This window comes from Pan paniscus, chromosome 5, assembly GCF_029289425.2.
Source record: "Pan paniscus chromosome 5, NHGRI_mPanPan1-v2.0_pri, whole genome shotgun sequence".
In the NCBI taxonomy this organism is placed as follows: domain Eukaryota; kingdom Metazoa; phylum Chordata; class Mammalia; order Primates; family Hominidae; genus Pan; species Pan paniscus.
Window position 1 is genome coordinate 120706232 of NC_073254.2, and position 21554 is coordinate 120727785.

The 21554-nt window shown below is 33.4% G+C and overlaps 1 protein-coding gene across 3 annotated transcripts in view; it reads right to left on the bottom strand.

Moving 5' to 3' along the window:
* Positions 1–21554, bottom strand: part of ASCC3 (activating signal cointegrator 1 complex subunit 3) — a 375365-nt gene that overhangs the window by 155624 nt on the left and 198187 nt on the right. For all 3 annotated transcript variants that reach the window (XM_003824353.6, XM_034962598.3, XM_063605419.1), the window contains 3 exons: positions 17851–17985; positions 593–784; positions 54–278 (listed from right to left, as the gene is read on the bottom strand). In XM_003824353.6, the coding sequence (XP_003824401.4) occupies positions 54–278; positions 593–784; positions 17851–17985 (552 nt within the window). The remainder of the gene's footprint in view (positions 1–53; positions 279–592; positions 785–17850; positions 17986–21554) is intronic.

Sequence of the window (21554 nt, forward strand, 5' to 3'; positions counted from 1 at the left end):
GTCATTCTTAAGGCTGATGATTCTATTCCAAACTTTTACTCATTAGATCTTACCTCTGCATTTAGGTTATCTGCAAGGCTTTCCAGAAACTGACTCTCAATTGGGTTTCGTTGAGTGAGCAAAGTGAGGTAATGGCTGAGTTTATCATGCGTTGTTATAATGATTCCTTCCCCAAATTTGTCAAATTGTGGTCGTCCAGCTCGACCAAATATCTGCATGACATCTAAAATTCCAAGGTCAACAAAGGAGCCTCTTTTTGCAGCATATATTTGTGTTCCCTAGATGAGGAAAAGTTAACAAAAATTTACATAAACACACACAAATATAATCCTGATGAACTGAATACTGAAATTAGGCAAATATGGCAAGATCTCAAAAGTGTACTTTAACTAATCCTTTCATCATCTGTGATAGAGTTAAATTTTCACAATATAAACTAGATTCTTATTGGAGAAAATAATTCTGACCTTTTATAAATAACATTCAAAGTCAAGGAAACAGCCAAATCACAATATTTTTCTATGTAAGTCAACCCAGAGCCTTGCTTTAAGACACACACAAAATCCATTTATCAAGGAAGGTAAGCTCTTACCTTAATAATAACAGCATGGGCGGGAAGATTGACACCCCAGGCTAACGTAGCTGTACACACTAGGACTTTGATATGCCCATTAGAAAACAAGTTTTCAACTAAATTTCTGTCCTGCCGAAGCATTCCTGCATGATGAATACTAAAACCATCTGGGAATAATTCTCGTACTTGCTTATTTCTCGACCTTTGTACCTAGATACCAAGAAAGCATAAGAGTATTATTTAGCATTTAAAAGCAATTGTTTTTAGCATTTCTGTTGTATGAGTTCATCAAAGAAATCAGAAAATTATTTTTAAGCATCTTAAGGTATTACTAGGTCTTAGTATATAATGCTTTATATAAAATCATAAAAAATAATGTTACCTATCTTAAAAAATAGGTAATACCAAAATATATCACAAAATTCAAAAGGAAAGAGATGAAAAGCAAGTGTCTCTTTCATCCAGATGTCCCTTTTTGCAATCAATCAGTATTACCTGTTTCTTAGCCTTCAAAATATACACTATTAAAAATAAAACTAAATCTCAGTGGCTTCTCAACTCCTTAAGAGTAAAGGCCAGAGTCATTACAATGCAAGACTATGGAAATCAATCTCATCCCCTTACCTCATCCACACTAGCCACAATGGCTGGCTTTTCTGAGTATATTTTCCGACAAGTCCATATCTGCTTCAGAGCCTTTACACTTTCACTCCAGACCCACTGCCTTTGAGGACTTCTCCCTTCTTATTGAGATCCCCATGATGCTTCCCCTATGATGTTCTTCATTGCGATAAGTCAATAAATCCAGCTTTGTTCACCTACAGCTGTGTTCTTGGTGATCTTTGATAGCAAAGCATTGACCATCTGTTTTAGCTCCTCAACTATAGATGTGCATTGAGTATAGAGTAGTCCTTCCTTAACTGTAGTTTTGCTTTCTGTGGTTTCCATTACCTGAGGTCAACTGTGGTCCAAAAATATTAAGTAGAATATTCCAGAAATAAACAAATCATGTTTTAAGTTACAGGCTCTTCTGAGTAGCATGATGAAATCTCACACTGTCCTATTCCATCCAGCCCAGAAAATGAATCATCCCTTTGTCCAGCATATATAAGCTGTAGACATTTCTCACCCATTAGTCACTTAGTAGTAGGCTTGGTTATCAGATTGACTGTTTAAGTATCACAGTGTTTGCAAGTCACCCTTATTTTACTTAATAATGGCCCTGAAGCACAACATTAGTGATGCTGGCAACTTGAATTTGCCAGAGAGAAGCCATAAAGTGTTTCCTTTATGTGAAAAGGTGAAAGTTTTCAACTTAAGGGAATAAAAACAAAATTGTATGCTGAGGTTGCTAAAATCGATGGTAAGAGCAACAAATCTTCTAGTTGTGAAATTACAAAGAAGAAAACAGAAATTTGTGTTAGTTTTGCTGTTGCATCTCAAATTGCAAGTTACAGCTACAGTGTGATACATAGTTAAGATGAAAAAGGCTTCAAATTTGTGGGTGGAAGACATGAAAACAAAAACGCACTTAATTGACACCAATCAAGTTAGTTCACTAGTATCTGTGGTTTCATATCTTGGAAATATACCCCATGGATAAGGGGGGACTACTGTAATAATGTTACTTCTGGTTCTGTTCTTTGGCCTAATCTGAGCCCAGAGGTGAGATTTAGTATACTTATATGTCACCTGTGTAAGTGCTGTAGCAGAAGGTCTTAAAAGACTCACTGAAGATTCACTATACAATAGGCAGAATTTTTAAGAAAAATTAAAGACCTTAGATTAACATTTAAAGAAAGGTTTATATAGTTAAAGCTTCTGTTTGGCCATCACATCATGTGTTTATTTGCTATTGGTCTCAAAATCTCATTATCAATTCATGAGCTTCTTTTTGAACAGTTTTTTCCCTACACTTTTTACTTAAGGGCTGGATAATGGCAGGGAGTAAGATTTCAGGGGATTGGGGTTCCATTCTAGACTTTGCCATACTGATTATCTCTCAGGTCACTTAAAATTTTAAACTTCTAAGTTAATAATATTTAACTAATAAAATTATCTAAGAAAATAGCATTCCATGAAATCTGCTTCAATTATAAAACCAAAAGTAATGCATTAACAAACCACACCATCTAGTGGCCAGCCAACTAAATAACAACTTACACATTTTGAGCCTCTTAAGGGTCCAAAACAAAATACATATATAAACATAACAAAAGAGGAGAGCTTCTTAAAGTTTCAAGGGGGGTGTATTCTTATTTTATTCTTATGCAGTGCAGTCAGCCTGTTAGAAATTATTTTATACATATACTTTAGGACTAATTACACTTGGATCTCATTGCCTCAGCTTTCATCTTTTTAGACAAGCAATATTGTTACTGTAATCTTAAAGCAGCTCTTATGAATATGGAAAAAAGTCCAATTGTGGTGTATTTGCTAAGAGCTCCTTCAGAGGCTAAAGGTAGGGAGAGGAGAAACATTTCACTTACTTCATTTCTTTTCTAATATTCAAGAGTGGATATTCAAAGCCAACAGAGGAAACTAAAACTATTGGTTGGAGGCGATATTCAAATCATATTGCTGGATTGCTGTTTGGTTTTAGGTTAAGTCTGCTATCTGTGGGCTCCCTGCATTGAAATGTTCTGCTGTCCTTCTTACAAATAGATTCCTTAGTCAAACCCCATTTGAGGGAAGACATGGCTAGGACTGCTGTGGCACCAATGACACAGTAAGAAGTTAAACAAGGGAAGTATGTATCTGTGATAGAGATGTTTCTTATAAAGTAGCAGGTGGATCTTGGAGTACTGACATAGTACCTCCCACTTGATCACATGGGTTTCACATTCAACCAGCATCAGTGGCCACCAACTTGGTATATCTCTCTGGTCTCTGTGAGGAACTAGGAGGAGGTAGGAGTCACTTCTATTTCTATTCTTGCATACTCTGTGCATTTTTTTTTTTATTGGTTCATTACAGACTTGAAGTGACAACAATCAAAGTAAGTCTGGGTTTTTTATTCTTAACTATCTTTGAATCTGAATTTTCCATCTGTGGTCTGCCTTAGCTCACAACAAAAATGAACTGGAATCTGGCTGGGCACAGTGGGTCATGACTGTAATCCTAGCACTTTGGAAGGGTGAGGCAGGCAGATCACGAGGTCAGGAGATGAAGACCATCCTGGCTAACATGGTGAAACTCCGTCTCTACTAACAAAAACAAACAAACAAACAAACAAAAAATAGCCGGGCATGGTGGCATGTGCCTGTAGTCCCAGTTACTCGGGAGGCTGAGGCAGGAGAATCACTTGAACCCAGGAGGTGGAGGCTGCAGTGAGCCGAGATCACATCACTGAACTCCAGCTTGGGCGACAGAGTGAGACTCTGTCTCAAAAAACAAAAAAAAAAAAAAGAAGAAAAAAAAATGAACTGGAATCCCTGGAGATGAGGCCCAGGGATGTTCCTCATCTGATTTTAAAAATCATCATAAAGCAAAACTATTTTTCCACTTTTAGTGTACACATCTAAGAATTTTAACACATATTTGTGTTAGATTTGTGTAGCTACCATCATAATCAAGAGGAGTTTCTCCACCTTAAAAAAATCCCCTCATGCTATTTCTTTATAGTTAAACTCTTCGCAACTACTACCACTGTACTAATCTGTACTTCAACCCTATAGTTTTGTCTCTCCAAGACCACTACATAAATTGAGTCAGAAAGCTTATAAACTTTTGAAATTAGTTTCTGTCACCCAGATTAATGGCTTTGAGATTCATCTAAGTTGTTGCATATATCAATATCTCATTCCTTTTTATTGCTGAGTAGTATTCCACGGTACTACAGATGGGCACATTACAGTCTGTTAATCGGACCTCTCACTGAAGGACATGGGGTTTGTTTCCAGTTTTCACAATTATAAACAGAACATTTATAAACATTCATGTACACTTTTTTGTATATATTAATATGATTTCATTCCTCCAAAGTAAATACCAGGCATGAAACTTACGGGTCACATGGTTAATGTATGTTTACTTTTATAAAAATGCCAAAGCATTTCTGGAGAATTTTAACATTTTGCATTTGCATCAGCATTGTATAACAGTTCCAGTTGCTTCCCATACTTGCCAGCTTCCCATATATTATATAATTATTATTTTTTATTTTAGCAATTGTAACAGGTGTGTGGTAGTATCTTACCATGGTTTTAACATAAGTTTCCTTAACAGTTAATGATGTTAAACATCTTCCATGTTCTTGGATGTGCATATCTAATCAGCTCCTCAAGTTATTCTACTGCACACAAAAGTATAAGGAGCGAGTTTTTTACAGAAGGATATTTGCAATGATGTTTTTATCCACCTGTGTATAATACAGCTGTACAATTTGACCTCATGAGACTATTTAGTGCTAAGCAACCTCATATTTGTTATTGTACTAAATTATTTACATTCCTAAGAAGAGTACCTCCTAACAAATTTATGAAACATGATAGTCACTAACAGACAAAAAAAAAAAGCACTGTAAAGAATCAAAGAGAAGATCAATAAGAAACATGTATTTATCATATATTAGATCCTAGGAATTCAAAGAAATTTAAGACAAAATCTGAGCTTTGGATAATTTGCAGACTGGTAAGGAAGACAGACTCATATACAAGTGATTTCTATTAAATATAATGTGTTTATGATAGAGGTACAGGGACCAAGATGAAACTTTGTTATTTATGACATGATATTGTCATTTATGACAAAATTATGTCTTATTTACATTTGTACTGCTAACATTTGGCAGGGTGCCTTCTTCATACTGATACTACACATTCCCTGAATGAATGAATCAGTGATCTGATAGTTTGATCAAAGAAGTCTTTACAGAAAATGTGAAACGTGAGTCTTGAAGGACAAGGGATAAACTGCTAAATGGGGAAAGGTAGGCAGCAGGATACATAAGTACCTAAGCTGGGAATTATTAAAGAGCACACACAGTGTGTTTGGAGGGCATTCTGTTCAGAGGGTGTGGGGCAAAAATTAAGAAAATTAAGCTAGAAAAAAGGATTGGGGTCAGGCTTTACATTGTCTTGAACATAGGTGGAAAAGGAGCCAATTCAAGTTTTTAAGCAGTATCAGATTTGTTCTTTAGAGAGGTAACTTCACAGTTGTGCTAAGACCAGAGCAGGTATCGGCCACTACAGCAATCTGCAGAAGATGGAGGCAGGGGAAACAGAAATAACCAAACAAAGTCAAGGTGAAAGTTGGCTAGAAAGTAACCAAGACTGGATGACTGTCTAGAAAGGGGGATGAACATGACATAAAAGAAAAGGAGTTAGAATTGTTTCAAGCTAATCCTTATCTTGGTGCACTGAATATATGATAAGGTAAACAGAATGAGGAGAGTCAATGATTGCCTTTAACTAGGTACTAAGAAGGTCAGGAGTAAATTATGTTTTGCGCATGAGTTTGAAGTGATCCATGATAAAGACTTGGGCTTTTCTTCTAAATAAATGGAAAGCCACTGAAGATTTCTGAGAAGGAGAGAAATAAGGGAGACCAGTTAGGTAATCATTGGTAGAACCAATGATTTAAAGATTGTGAAATTGAGAAAAAAAATTAACACTCTTACCTTAAAAGAAAAAAATCAAACAAAAATAGACAGTGGCCATTACTGACTAGAGAAGGAGCTGGCAAAATATGTGTCAACTACCTGATTTTGTACATAAAACTTATTGGAAAACAGCCATATCAATTTGTTACAGATTGTCTAAGGCTGCTTGAGCTACAACAGGAGGGCTGAATGAATAGTTGTGGGAGAGATCATATGTCTACAAGCTTAAAATGTTTACTACCTGGTCTTTAAGTAAAATAATCTGTATAGCTGTACACAAGTACAACAGCACAAGCACAAGACCCAATATCAGCAAAATGAAAATATCACAATTTGAAAGAATATGAAAGAAATATACTACAGTTTAAAAGAATCAGAAAAGAGCACTTTGTAAAATTCAGTGCATTTCACTTAAACTGTTTGGAATGGATGATTTTCTAGGAAAATATTGTTACTAATATTTAACCTAGAAGTGACAGAAAACTCTAAAATGATAAAAATAATGAAAGAAAATTTAAGAGTTAAATTTAACAGCTGGGCTTTCAAATTTTTAAAGATGAATTAATTCTAATGCTATTAAGAGACTCTAGAGGACAGAAACAGAACACTTAAACTGATTCTACAAGAGAATATAATGGCACTGATATTAAAACCTGACAAAGCAGAAAAGTGAATACAATAACAATATCTCTCTTACAAATATTACTCTAAATAGTAAAGAACTTTAGAAAACAGAATTCATCAATGCATTAAAACAAAATGCCACAACTAAGTACTCTTCAACCCCAGAATGCAAGGGCATTGCACTTAATATGTTAACATATTTAATAATTCAAAAAAGAAAGAACATTATCATCATGTGCAGACATTGAATTTTGACAAAAGGCTACATTCAGTCCTGATGATTAGAGATGACAATATACATCTGAAACTATGCTTAATAGTAAAAATACAGAGTATACTAATTAAAATTAGGGAGTAGGCAAGGTTGTTTGGTATCAGTCTATTGATGTTCTAGACAATACTAGACATGAGAAAAAAAGAATATAAATACTGAAAAGGTATAATTCTAAATTATTTGTTGTAGATAAAGTAAGTGTTTATTTAGAAAACTGAGTACTGACTAAATATACTAAATAAAATAAAAGAATTTGGAAAGATGATAGTCTCAAAAATTTAATATTTTTATAAAAGTATTTCTTTTATGAAAACATTTTTATTTTCCTTAATATTATGTAAAATATTTTTTATATTACATATTTTCTAAAAGTGTAAAGAAATATATTTTTCTTTTCTTTCATTTTAATATAAAGTATTAATCTTTACTATAAAAATATATTTTATAAAAGTTTTATAAAAAGACATATATACACTATATATATACACAGACAATAACTCATAAAATAAGTGGAAAAAATCACTTTTATAACAGCAAAAACAGAAATAATAAGAGATAGCCAGGATCCATATAAAGTTTTATAATATTGCTGAAGAACATTCAAGAAATAATAGATTTAATTTTGAGACAGGAAAACTTGATTTGGCAAAAATACCATTTCTCATTAACTTAATGTGTAAAATCAATGCACTAACTTAACTAAAATATGAACATGATTTCCTGGAGGGAATACTAAAATTCATCCTGAAAAGTAAGACTGAAAATTTATCCAGGAGAAATTCTACAACTGAAGAATAATCAGGATGTTTAATCCAATCAGTTATTGAGAATTCTATGAAAACAAAATAAGTAAAACAGTTTGATAAAAAAGAAGAAACAATAAGATCAATGACACAGAAGAGAAATTTCAGAAATGACTCAAGTAAATATGAGAATATTGTATATTAAATTTTTTAATCAACAGAAAAAACAGTATTTAGAAAAAGATGATGTGCCCACCACTATCTGGAATAAGTTTCAGAAACATCAAGTATTTAATAATAAAAATAAAATACAAGGCTTGAAGAAATCACAGATGAAGTAGGTGTATGGCTTTTATATGCAACACATAAAACCCAGAAACCATAAATAAATTTATGGAATTTCTACATGGTAAAAAAAATCATAAACAAAAATAAACATCAAGGGTTAAACAGAAAAAGTTTATGTAACCTATATGTACTAAACATGCAGTTTAGTACACAATGGGCCAAGATTATGAACAATTTAAAGAATAGGAAATACAAATAGCCAATGTAAAAAATGCTCAGTTTCACTCATAATTAAAGAAATGCCAATCAAAATAATAATGAAGTACCATTTTTTGCCTGTTAATCTGTTATAAACTTAAAAACGTTAACACTCACTACCCAGTGCTGGCAAAGTTATGTGGGGGTAAAGCACAGTCTTCCCATGGTATCCATGGGGGATTGATTCAACAAACACCTTCTCTTCCCCTGTAGACACCACAAACCATGGATGCTTAAGTCCCTTATATAAAATGGTGTGATATTTGCATATAATTTACACTGTCTGCCTGTATACTTTAAATCATCTCTAGATTACTTATAATACCTAATACAATGTAAGTGTTATATAAGTAGTTATACTGTATTGTTTAGGGAATAATGACAAGAAAAAGTCATCTGTGCATGTTCAGAACAGATACAACCATCTTTTCCCCCCCCCCCCAAATTCTTTTAATCTGCAGAAAAGTCATCTGTGCATGTTCAGAACAGATACAACCAACTTTTATTCCCCCCCAAATTCTTTTAATCCGCAGTTGGCTGAATTCATGGAACCCATGGACATGGAGGGCCATCTGTAACAACTGCTGGAGAAGTATAAATTGGAACAGTATCTCCAGTAGGCAGTTTAGGGCCACTCATCAAAATTTTAAATGCATGTAGTACATGACAGATAAATTTCACTGCTACGAATTTTTCTAATGTATATCATTGCAAGAGTAGGAGCGAAAATGTGTACTGCAGCATTGTTAACAATAAAAGGTAACTGGAAACAACAAAAGTATCCATCAATATAGGATTCCGTATATGAATTACTGTAATATCCACATTGTGACATATTATACAGTTGCAAAAAGAATGAAACCCATCTTTCTGAGTTGATTTGGAAAGATCTCCTTGTTATATTACTAAATGAAAAAGAAAAAGACAAAAAGGTGTATATAACATGATGCAACTTTTTTGTATTAAAACATATACCCATGCACACAGGCAAACACACAATGGTTGTTGTACAAATCTTTCCTCAAAAGAAATGTAAGAAGCTTTTTAAAAGAAGTTTTATTTGGAGAAATGAAGGACAAAGAGATGGTTAAGACCATAAATTATGGAGCTAAACTTGTTTACTGTAAGATGCCTGCTGCTTTCTAAAGCATCAGAAAAATCACTGCTTTTTCTACTCGGTTCTCCAAAGCTAGCACTACACGGAGCCCAGGTTTTGCTACTGTCTGAATAACTACAGAGATATACTTTATCTTGTTCACATTTTGTGAACAGACGATTTGGATTCTCCACAGAAGCCATTTGAGATCCAATACTATACTCACTGGATAAAGTGTTCTACACATGGAAATCCAGCACAAAAGAATACCAGCTGTGAAAAGGTAAAGGAAGTAAGGTATGTAGTTTCAGAACTGTCTAAGTTTGGTTTCCTCTGACTTAATCTTTCCAGTTTTCACAAGTGAACTTTCCACACAGGGCTTTATAGTCAGTAAAACTCAAACGGAATGGGCAACTGCTAAGATAATCCATCAGCACAAGTAAGGCATTATATTCCTTTCCCCCAGTGAAAGCATGCAGAACTTCTTTCCACGACTTTACATAACGTTTTCCTACTCATGAGAGAAAAAACGCAATGTCAATGCTTTTAAAAATAAGGTAAAAATGTGACTATTTCCCAACATTTACTTCTAAACTAACACAAATACATGATTAAATAACATGGTTTTTAAAAAACTGGTAGCAAGCAACTGAGGGTATTACATCTGGTCCTTGCCTAGATTAGACTCATGCCACATAGTTGCCATCTGCCACTCCCTGTCACTATTTACATTTTAGTCATCTTGATTTGTTTTTCTTATTTGCTTCAATGTGCATTTTTTTATGTCAGCCTTTTCTTTGAATTCTTGTCTGTCCTCTTTTGCTTTGTCAACTCCTAGCCTTCAGATCAGCTTAAATGTCACTTTGTTGGTCAACACCATCCTCTAACACCATGGGTCTAGATCAGATTCTCTAACTCAATTTTTTCTTAGCACTTTATCCCTATTTATTTCAAATGTAATTAAAATCAATTATTTAATTAGTTGTTTAATCTTTCTGTCCTTCCAGAATATAAGCTCCATAAGCGTAAAGGGATGACTACTTTTTCCTCCCTAAAAATATTTCCACTTCTAATTAAAGCAAATAATATTAGTCTACATATAATATCTGGTCTTACCTCCTTCTAGGAGTCTTACTGTATTGCCTGGACTGGAATATAATTTCCCAGATCTCATATAGTAAGGGTACTAGATGATAAAGTCCATTCTGCTAATTAAAAGCATTCAGGCAAGATCTGGATGACGGAAATGAAGAGATAACTATCTCTTGTTGTGTTTTTCTAGCAAGCAAGACTTTGGAGACAGAAGGGTTGAAAGTTTTAACAGATGTACTATACATTCAAAATTTGGTTTTCCAGTGTGTTCACGAATGTTGGAAGGCATCTGTAGTAATAGCTGTGGCTTTTAAACTGCTAATCACCATCATGTAACTGGTTGTTAAATTCAAGATCTGTAGTAGTAGCTCTGGACTTCTACTCCTCTGATTTTACCAAATTTCTAATAAGTACCTAATTTCTTATATAAATTCTTTTTTATTTAAAATGTACCTAGAATGGTTTCTGTTTCCTTTTACTAAATCATAACTGACACATATGTCTACTTCAATTCACTATAAACAGGTTGACAGCACTTTATTTATATTGATACCCAATGATCTATTAAAATGACTGGTAACCAGCTTACACTGAGTAAATATTTGCTGAGTGATCACGATGAAAAACAGTTTAAGGCTCATGTGTATATAAACAAGTCACAATCACCCAGACTAGCCTAATCCCAATAACTAATTTCCATATGTTATTCTGATTGTGTTAATTATGCACTTTAACTTGGGAGAAAGAAAGTGTTATTTGCTCTGTTTCATGTCATATTCCTTGAAAGATGATCCTAGTTCCCATATGGGCTGTCCTGATTATTAATAGAAATAAGTTGGCATTCCAGAGAGAGGACCCAAATTAGAAAAAGATAAATCTCATCTAAAATTGCATTATTTTAATTCATTTGGCCATCTGTAAATAAATAGAAAAATTAAAAAAATTAAATCACAACATGAAATCTGTTTTTGATTTTAAATTTTATCATTACAAATCTCTCTACCCCTAGGAATTTATAACATTATTTATTAATCTGATGTCTTTAGAGTGCTTCCTCTACTCAAGTATTTTCAAGTGAGTGAAAAACAACATTCTAATTAACATATTTTTGTCAAAACAGCATGATTCCTTAACAAGATGTATTAATTTATTGTAAGAAATTTATTCTATGCTTCTAAAATGCAACTTAAAGCACAGAAACAAAAATAGCTACAATCAAAATTTCCTTAAAAGGAATAACAAAAGAAACAAGGATAAAATTTCAATGCTATTTACTATGTTCTTTAAAAAGAGTCTCACTTATTCAAAGTGAACCACATGTTAGACTACATTGAAATGAACACATGGGCCATAACAACGTCCCTTGATTGGAAGAAAGTGAATCCTACTTTTCAGTACATGAATTTTGGTCACACAACTTGACTCTTCAACAATCTTCAATAGCTTCTCACTGCATATAAAGTCTAAAAGCCTAGGCATGGAATTTAAAGTCTTCCATTGTCTGACCATGCCTAGCCCTCCATGCACCTTACATTCCTGTGAATAGAGAACATTCTTATTCTCCAAATAAACCCAGAGTTTTCCTTTGCCTGTGTTCTCTTTTTTCTCTCTTTGGAATGTCCTTTCCCTGTTGCTGCCTATTGAAATTTAAAATTACTGGCTTGAATTAATCTGCTTCTCTTTTATATTTCCTCTGAACTGTTTAATCTTGGTGTATATTAACTTTTTCTTTTAATCTTTCCTTTGAAAAATTCCCAGGTTTAGAATTTCAAAGTTAAAAGGTCTGGAATAAGAGCTTTGGCTTGGCTTTTAAATCTATTATCAAAAATTTTTTAAAAGTATTGAATTGATCAATACCACAGAAAATCTTCTCAAATCATCTTCAGAATTGGGTACTATTATGTTTAGATTTTGATAATATATTGATGAATATATATTACATAATTTTTTAAGAAATTTTTTTTCATCCAAACTTTGTTTGCCCACTTTATTTCTTCTTTTTGCTAATTTTCTTCCTGGAAACTTCATGTTTTAAGTTATTAAATTTAATAAGTGTACATATATAGATGTAGATATTAACTGGTCTGTTGTTGCTGTTCCTAATATTTCTTCCACCAACCTGCTTACTGCTTTTTACAATTCAATATTATTTTTTATTGTTCCAAAGCATTAAGTTTAATTTTTGTCTCATCTATTATTGTTTTAAACTGTTGTCTTCTTTCTCTTCAAAACTCATGGGTAAACATTTACAGAATATCTACCATGTGTTAGGCAAGGTATATGTTAGCTTATTTATTACAGATTTTTTTTTTTTTTTTGAGACAGAGTCTCCCTCTGTCACCCAGGCTGGAGTGCAGTGGCGCGATCTTGGCTCACTGCAACCTCCGCCTCCCAAGTTCAAGCGATTCTCCTGCCTCAGCCTTCCCAAGTAGTTGGGACTACAGGCGTATGCCACCATGCATGGCTTTTTTTGTATTTTTAGTAGAGATGGGGTTTCGCCATGTTGCCAGGCTGATCTCAAACTCCTGACCTCAGGTGACCTGCTCGCCTCGGCCTCCCAAAGTGCTGGGATTAGATTACAGGTATGAGCCACTGCAACTGGCCACAAAAATCTTAAAATATAGGTATCATTGCCACTTTGTATGTGATGAAATGTGGCTTGAGGATGTTAAAAAGGCAGAGTGTGTGAATCAACATTAAAACACAGGTTTGCTTAGATCCAAAGTTTTTATTCTATATGAGGTTACCTCCCTTTGAAAACAGAAAAGTCATGCTCCCAAAAATGCAATTAAGCAAACAGTTGTTGTTTTTTTTTTTTTTTACAATTTTGTTTGATTTTATTTAAAAAATACTAATAAACTTTTGACATCCTATGTGGTGGTAACTGACAGTAAAATTACTATATTAGCCTCCAAGAGGAAAAGAGGTTAAGATATGGCAGGGAAAGAATAAACTCTGTGAAGATGATATTTTGCATATATTTAAAGCAAAAAACAAAAGTAAGAGAAAGAGGGCTATTAACCATCCCTGCTACTACTAAGTCTGTTATGCTATCTTTAGTTAACAGATACCATCTCAGAAGAGACGATTCTAATCTGGGCCATACTGACACCGAAGCTGCTCATGCAAAATTAAAGCAAGCTGTAATAGTAAGCATCAGATAACTAAATCAAATTGGCATTAATTCCAGTTGCCATTGATTTAGGCAAAGACTAAAGCTGAACTTATAAAAACAAGGAAATGATTGACAGATCTACATAATAAAAAGTCAGAAAATTATACTTTAAAGCAGCTTGAGGATATATATTACTATTGGATTCTTCCTCTTTTTACAACTTGTTCAATAGATATTTTCAATAACTACAGACACAAGGCTTATTATGTGGTAGAAATTCTACCTAAAAGACAAACTCTTAACATCACTGATATATGTAAAAATACTGAACTCACATCAGGGCCATAAATCAGAAACATACGGTAAAGGGATGGGTGGGAATACTCAATCCCTATGAGAACAGTTAAAGCCTGTTAAAAATTTGTCCCTAACAGAAAAATTTGATTTGATTGAGATCTCAAGTAAAACAGAATCTGAAAATTCTAACTGAAGGATTCATTTAACTTAAAATTAAAATCACAGTGAAAAACAATGGCTTAATAACGAAAATATATGCATCTTTAATTATATACTTAATTTTATAAATATAAACTGCTGCTATTCCTTGAGGTATGTTCTATTTTATAGAAAACAGTGGTTTCTTAAGACACAATCTTTGAGGGGGAGAGTATACAAGTAATAAATATATAGGGTAAATTAAGAAAATTTTATCCATATTGTTTATTATCCTTTTGCCATTTTAAAATTTAGTTACTAGTATATATATTTTCTAAAAATAGATTTCTATGGTAGGTAAAGTTTTATCATTGTTCAGTTTCCAAAATAATTTCATACATCATTCTATCTGTTTCTCATAGTAAATAACTAGAATAGGTATTATTTACTCCATTATTATTCCATTTGAGAGAAGAGAAAGTACGTTTCAGAAATGTTTAGATGTCCAAGGCCACAAACCTTCTAGAGGTAAAATCACAACCAGACCTTTTTGTGAATGTGTCCTGTTGGTTTGGGCATCATTTGTACGTCCTGAGATATTCCTGTGCCCAGGGAGAGCCCCAAGCTCCATTTCTGAAGGTTAAACTACTCTTGGGAGACTTTCCTTTCCTTTCCCTACATTCTTGTTTCAGTGGACAAATCTGGAAATATAGGTAGTTTTTCCCTTGGGGGTGACTTTGATATTAAAGATCAATATTATATGAGAAGTCCTGAGGTGTAACTGTTACTTCCAGAGAGAAAAGACTCATTTCAGTTGCAGCTAAGGCATAGAAATAGCCTTATTACATGCAAATGTGTGTGTGTGTGTGCACACACACACACACACACACTCACACACACACACAGAAAAGGAGGATTTTCTTAATGGAGTTTTGTTATTTACACAAGTAAAAATACATTGTGTTAAATGAAACTGTAAAGAAGTGCTTTTAAAGATCTTAGTAAGTCAGGAATTGAGGTGATTACATTAAACACTTAGGGGTAAGGCATCACTGTGGCATGGTAGGGATTTAGCCATGTAACAGAAGGCATGAGGCTAAATTTCTATGTACTGCTGTAGCAAATTTACCTTCTAATTAAATTTTAATGTTTTGGGTTCTTAATTTCCCATTTTTCAAAAACATGGGAAGAAATATCTCCCACCATGATGATAACAGCTCCCTTGAAATTGCTAGAATGTTAATACCATTTAAGTTCAAAGGCACCTCAAGAAATATGAAGGAATGTACTTCTAGCACTAGAAGAATACTCTTAAATTCTAGAGCTTTGAGAAAATATTGAGAAAGATGACCTTATCTTTTGTTATAATATGCACTGTGGAGGGTTTCACTCTTTAAAATCTCTCTTTAGGAGAAGTGAGGGATATAGTTAGGTTGAAGAAATGTTCTTCTATTTTATTTAAAAAAAAAAAAAAAAAAAAAAAAAGACCCCATGCCCTAAGGTCTTCAGAAAGCTCCAGATTGGATTTGATCTGTTTGCTTTTGAACAAATAGGACACAGTGTAGTGAAAATGGTGGACTTTGGAGTCAGACTGGCTCAAATCATGGCCTCACTACTTAATATGAGATTCTCTGTGAAAATTATTTACTTTCTCAGTTTTCGTTTCCTTATCTGTAAAATGGGAATAAGAATCTTAAAGGACAGCACAATGGTACAGGTCAGATGAGAAAATTAAAGTGAAACATCTATTATAATGTCAGTCCAGAGGAATAAATCTAAGAAAAAAAGTAATTCCGGGATACCTACTATCAGACAAATACTCTATGAAAGGCTGGGAATATAAGAGTGAGTAGGACAATGTTCTTAATAAATGTGTGTGCAATTCATTCTTCTTGAAAAACAAAAGTCCAATAATAGTTGGATCAGGAAAAAAATCAAGTATAATAAAAATATAAAAAAGCTATAATAAAAATGACTAGGGATTTTCAAGTCTACCCAATTGTATCAAAACTTTCCGTTTCTCTGTTATTTTTCTTCCAGCATAGTGATCTGTGAATTAGTGCTTGGTGACATTGCCTTAAATAAACATCATTTTAAAATATCTCCATATAAATTATTATAATATGCTCTAGAATATTTTATACTATATTTGATTTACACATATGCCATATCAAGGGATAATACCAGCAATATCATAGATTGTAAGGATTGAATGAGTTATATAAAGTAATAAAAACAATGCCTGACACTAGTGACCACTTAATAAATGTTAAGCTTTACAATAACAACAATTAAATAATAAACCGGCATTATTTAAATTAACAATAGTTATCTGAATTGAGATGGATAAAGAAACCAGAAATCCACAAGGTGGCTCTCAAGGCTTGTCTTTTAAACAGCATAGAGTTGTTTTGTTGTATTTCCAAAGAAATGAAACAAGACTTATGAATACCAACTTGACTTTTCAAAGACTCTCATAAATTCATGATTAATAAATAATTGGAAGGACACAAAGCTGTACAATCTGTACAATAAGTGTTAGGTAATAAAAGTAAAAAAATAGAAAATGAATAAATTTTGTTTCTAAATTGAAAGAGACTGATGTTCAAAACAACTGACATCAGCTTAACATAGAATTTAAAATATCAATATAAAATGGTGAAATTTATAGTACGTCACAATTAAATATATTTTACTAGGATAATAAATATAAAAGGGCATAGCACAATGTCTGGCAGCTAGCAGCTGTTCGGTAACCAATCAGTTAAATCTTACATTATATATATATATAAAATTTAAAGTTACTATCATTTTATGCCAACAGATTTTTTATTTCATAATTTATTTTCATAGCTTTAAATCAGGAAGTCAGCATACTTTTTCTGCAAAGAAACACAAAGTAATTTACAGTAGCTATCACAACTACTCTATTTTTCTCCGGTAGTGCAAAAAAAGTCAGACAATAAAGAAACTGGTATGTTTATGTTCTGACAAAACTTTAATTACAAAACAGATGGACATCTTTGGCCTTCGGGCCATAATCTGCCCAATCTTCATGTAAATGATTATCTGATATAGTTAAATAAAACCTGATATAAATCTTAAGATACTACCAATACTCAAATTACCTAGGAGTGCTTCTTAAACTGTAATGTGTACAAAATCACCTGAGGATCTAGCTAAAATGTAGATTCTGGTTTGGCGAGTCCGGGTTGGGGCCTAAAGGTCTCCCTTTTTAAAAGGATGCAGGTGACCCCAAGACCTTTTTGTCCTTTGAGCATGTGTACACTGAGTAACAAGCTGTTTACAAACTTTTTGGCTCAGAATTCCTTTACATTGCTTAAAAAAAAAAAAAAAAGCCTATTTAGGTTGTATCTGTCAATATTAACCTTAGAAATCAAAACAGAGAAATTTTTAAAAAGTATTAATTCTTTAGAAGTACAATAATAAGCCCATTAGATGTTAACATAGGATATGAAATTTAACTGCATTTTATATTTTAACTATATTTTAAAGAGCAGGACTAAGCACTTCAATTATAACCATATAGAAAGGAATGATAAGTGTTATGTCATAGAGTGAAACCTTTTAATAAAAGATCATTAAGTCAAGAAAAAAGTCAAGATTATAACATCATAAATCTGCAAAATTAACTTCTTGGAAATTGAGACCGTGGATCTTTCACATATAAAATACCCGGGATATGTGGCATGTTACATGCTTTAGTTCTTGTCCTCTTTGTTTCTTACCTGTTTTTCTGCAAGTACATAGTCATGTCCTTGGGTAGGAAAAAAGAAGGGAATATGGCCACAATTTTTTGCTCTTTCTATTAGAGACATAGCTGTTCTTACAGTGGCATTTCGAGCATGTACAAACACCATCACCTGAAAAAAAGGAAAGCAGTTTATTTAATATTCCAATTAATTAAATTACAGCTTAATAGTAGCCTGGATATCATTCCATATAAACAACTATTAATTTCTCAAAACATAATCACAAATTTACGAATTCTCCAACATATCCCTATTTTAGAACAAAGTATATATAGGAAAAAGACAAGTTAAATAAAATTTAGCTTACAAGTTGATAGAAGTTTGTGGAGTCTATAAAATTTGGAGTTTAATTCGTATGTTTCTCTTTTGAATACATAATTCATTATCATAGTCATGTATTATAGAGACAGCATACAAAAATATTGAGAGCTTTCTCATTGGAAGATCACTACCATCAGTTAAATTTCCAGTTCCATAAAGATGTTTCAAGAAATTGAAAACAATAAAGAAAACTCTTCCTTGGACAAAATCATGTCTAAGAACAATCACTTAAAATACAAAGGTTAGGGGACTTCTGGAGATAAAAATGCTTCTGTAGAAGTACCTGGAATTCTCTGTGCAAGCCTTCCTGTGGAATTATTCATGAAGTGACTGGGGATATCTGAACTAGGGGGAAGGTGTGTGCCTGAATGCTGTGTCAAGAAGTGGGGAAAAAATGCATCTTCAGGGACAGTCACCAGGCACAGTGTGAATACAACTGAAGAGAATAAGGGAGTGTTTAGCAGCCTGCCTTTGCTCCCTGTCAGTACCTGCCTTCTTTCCTCTGTAAGTTTCTTCTTTGGCCTCTACCTTACATCAGAATCAGCTCAACCCCAGCATTCCCAAAGAGCCATTAGTATGATAAAAATTATTTTCTCATATAGACTACTGCTCTTTTTCAATTTTATCTGGTGTGAATAAAAGCAACTTTACATTGTTAACAATCTGGAATACACAATCTAAAGATAGTAAGTGTGGGTGCAGTAAATGACTTAAAGACAAGTTCCCCTAGCCCCTGCTTTCAACTAAATTCACACATCTAAATCTCTGGAATCACTAAGGTATTCTGCTTAGGGCTGAAGCAACTTGGATGTCCTAATCCTTGCACCTCTTCTCAATATCTCCCCTATACTCCTCTGTTAGTTACATTTTTCTGGAAGTTAAAACTTTGATGTTTTTTGCAGGCTATACATTTAGGAGGATATTCAAGAATTGTATCTAGTCAGGGAATTGATAGGCTCATGTGAGCTGACCTAAGTAAAAGAGAGGATCATTTTGAGGACTAACAGAAATGAAAAGGGGAATGAGGTCTGGGATTTGACCAGAAAGGAGACAGGGTGACACAAAGACATCTATACTTCTATAGAGGTATCTCTATATTTAAGCCATAGTAATCTTATGTCTATAAACTTGTCAAGGTAAGTGTTCCACATATGAGATGCTTATTAAAATTCACAGTAAAATCTCAGATAACAATCATTCAAGAAACTGGAATGCTTAAATAACTAATATTATTTTAGGTACATTCAAAGTAAAGGAGAACAGATAATTTGTAGAAGATAAGAAGTTCCTCAAAACAAAGCAAAACAAAAAAACCCAAAATGTTTACAGAAAAACAAAAAGCACTGCAAGTCATCAGGAGAAATTTAATCAGCTAATTACAGTTACCAAGGGCATAAATCTTCAGATTTCATACTTTATCAGAGCTCTAACTTATTTACTGATACTAATAGGTTTTGAAAGGAAATATGATCATAAGAACATTTTAAGGCTGGGTGTGGTGGCTCACACCTGTAATCCCAGCACTTTGGGAGGTCAAGGTGGGTGGATCACAAGGTCAAGAGATTGAGACCATCCTGGCCAACATGGTGAAACCCGGTCTCTACTAAAAATACAAAAATTAGCGGGGCGTGGTGATGCGTGCCTGTAATCTCAGCTACTCAGGAGGCTGAGGCAGGAGAATCGCTTGAACCTGGGAGGCAGAGGTTGCAGTGAGCCGGGATTACGCCACTGCACTCCAGCCTGGCAACAGAGCGAGACTCCGTCTCAAAAAAAAAAAAAAGAAAGAAAGAAAGAAAAGAATATTTTAAAAAGAGTACACTAATAGAATTTATTTCAGAAAGTTTGCAGGTACTGGGACATTCTGTTTTCCTAATTTTTCAACTAAAGAAAACAAATCTTTTGATTTTTGATAGGCTCTCTAGCTTTCATGGGCAAACATCTTTACTTCATAGGATGTTAAGAACTGCCACATAGGTTCAAATTGTGATATTTTCATAATGACTGATAAACACTATTTAATGCTAAGATAGAAAATTCGGTTACAATAACCCTGCTGAAGATTCATCAGTTCAGAATTTGTCCAGTTCTATCATTCTATCTCTTGCAAATGGTAGGGACATTTCCATTGTAAGTTTCTTTTTAAAGAGCAAGGCAAATTTTTTTTCTCTAATATAAAAATAAATTTTACCACCCAGAAAACCTCATTAACCCCCAAATTAAATTGTAAGAAAATTGGAATTAAAATGAAGTTTTTTTTGTAATTTATTCATTCATTCATTCATTCATATGTTTCTAAACATGCATTAACTACCAAGTCCTGATAAAACTGCCATGAAAACGAGAGACAACGCCCCTGCCCTCATGGAGATGAGAATCTATTATGATGAATTAAATAATCACAAAATATTTTTTACTTGATAAATATTTACTAGGCATGTATGTGTAAAACAGAGTTAAAAAATAGTGATGAAAATAGATAAGCTGTGGTCTCTTCCATTAAAAACCTGTACAATTTAAGGAGAAAGATAAAATTGTACACATAACTTAGGCAGTTGAACCAAAGAGAAGATAACATGTGGATAACGTGGGAACCCTAAACATGGAGCTACTTGGTTTTCTGCATTCATCCATCCCAAGATATTTATGCAGTTCCTACTATGTGCCAAATACTGTACCAAGTGCTTAGTACAGCACCAGGGATACTATGATAACTATGTTTCAAAGCTCTAAATTCATACATTACTGTTACGGGGAGAAAATCCTCTGATAATCATTCCTATCATTCCAAGATTAAAGTTGCATCAAGGAGGCTACAGTTGTATTTGGAATATTTAATTTTGTTATTTTTAGTGTGTTAGCTTGAAGGAGTACATTCTCTTCTAAGGTTTCTCACAGTGAGACCTAGGGACTATTACATCTGAATCGCTGCTGCTGCTTGTTAAAATAGATTTCTGGGTCCTCCTTTAAAGCCAGCTGAGTAAGGATATCTAAGGGAGGGGTCTAGAAATTGAATTATTAGCAACTACTGAAATGATCACAGCATTATTGTGTGAAATTGGTTAATAATTACTACCAACTTAATTTTTCCCTCTGAAGCTGAAAGAGGATTAAAAGGTAAAATAAATAAAACCACCACTACAAAGATGTTTTGAGAACCCCCCTAATAATATCTTTATTTACCTATACATATGAAATATCAGGAAATTTTAAGGTATTTTATATAACCAATAAGCCCCAACATTATTTTCCAGATGGGGGTTTTATAATGCTACCAGATTTCTATTCTCCATAATTCAAATGCCACATTATGTTAATCCTGTTGAATTAGCAGATATGGAGAACATAAGGGAAAACAGAAT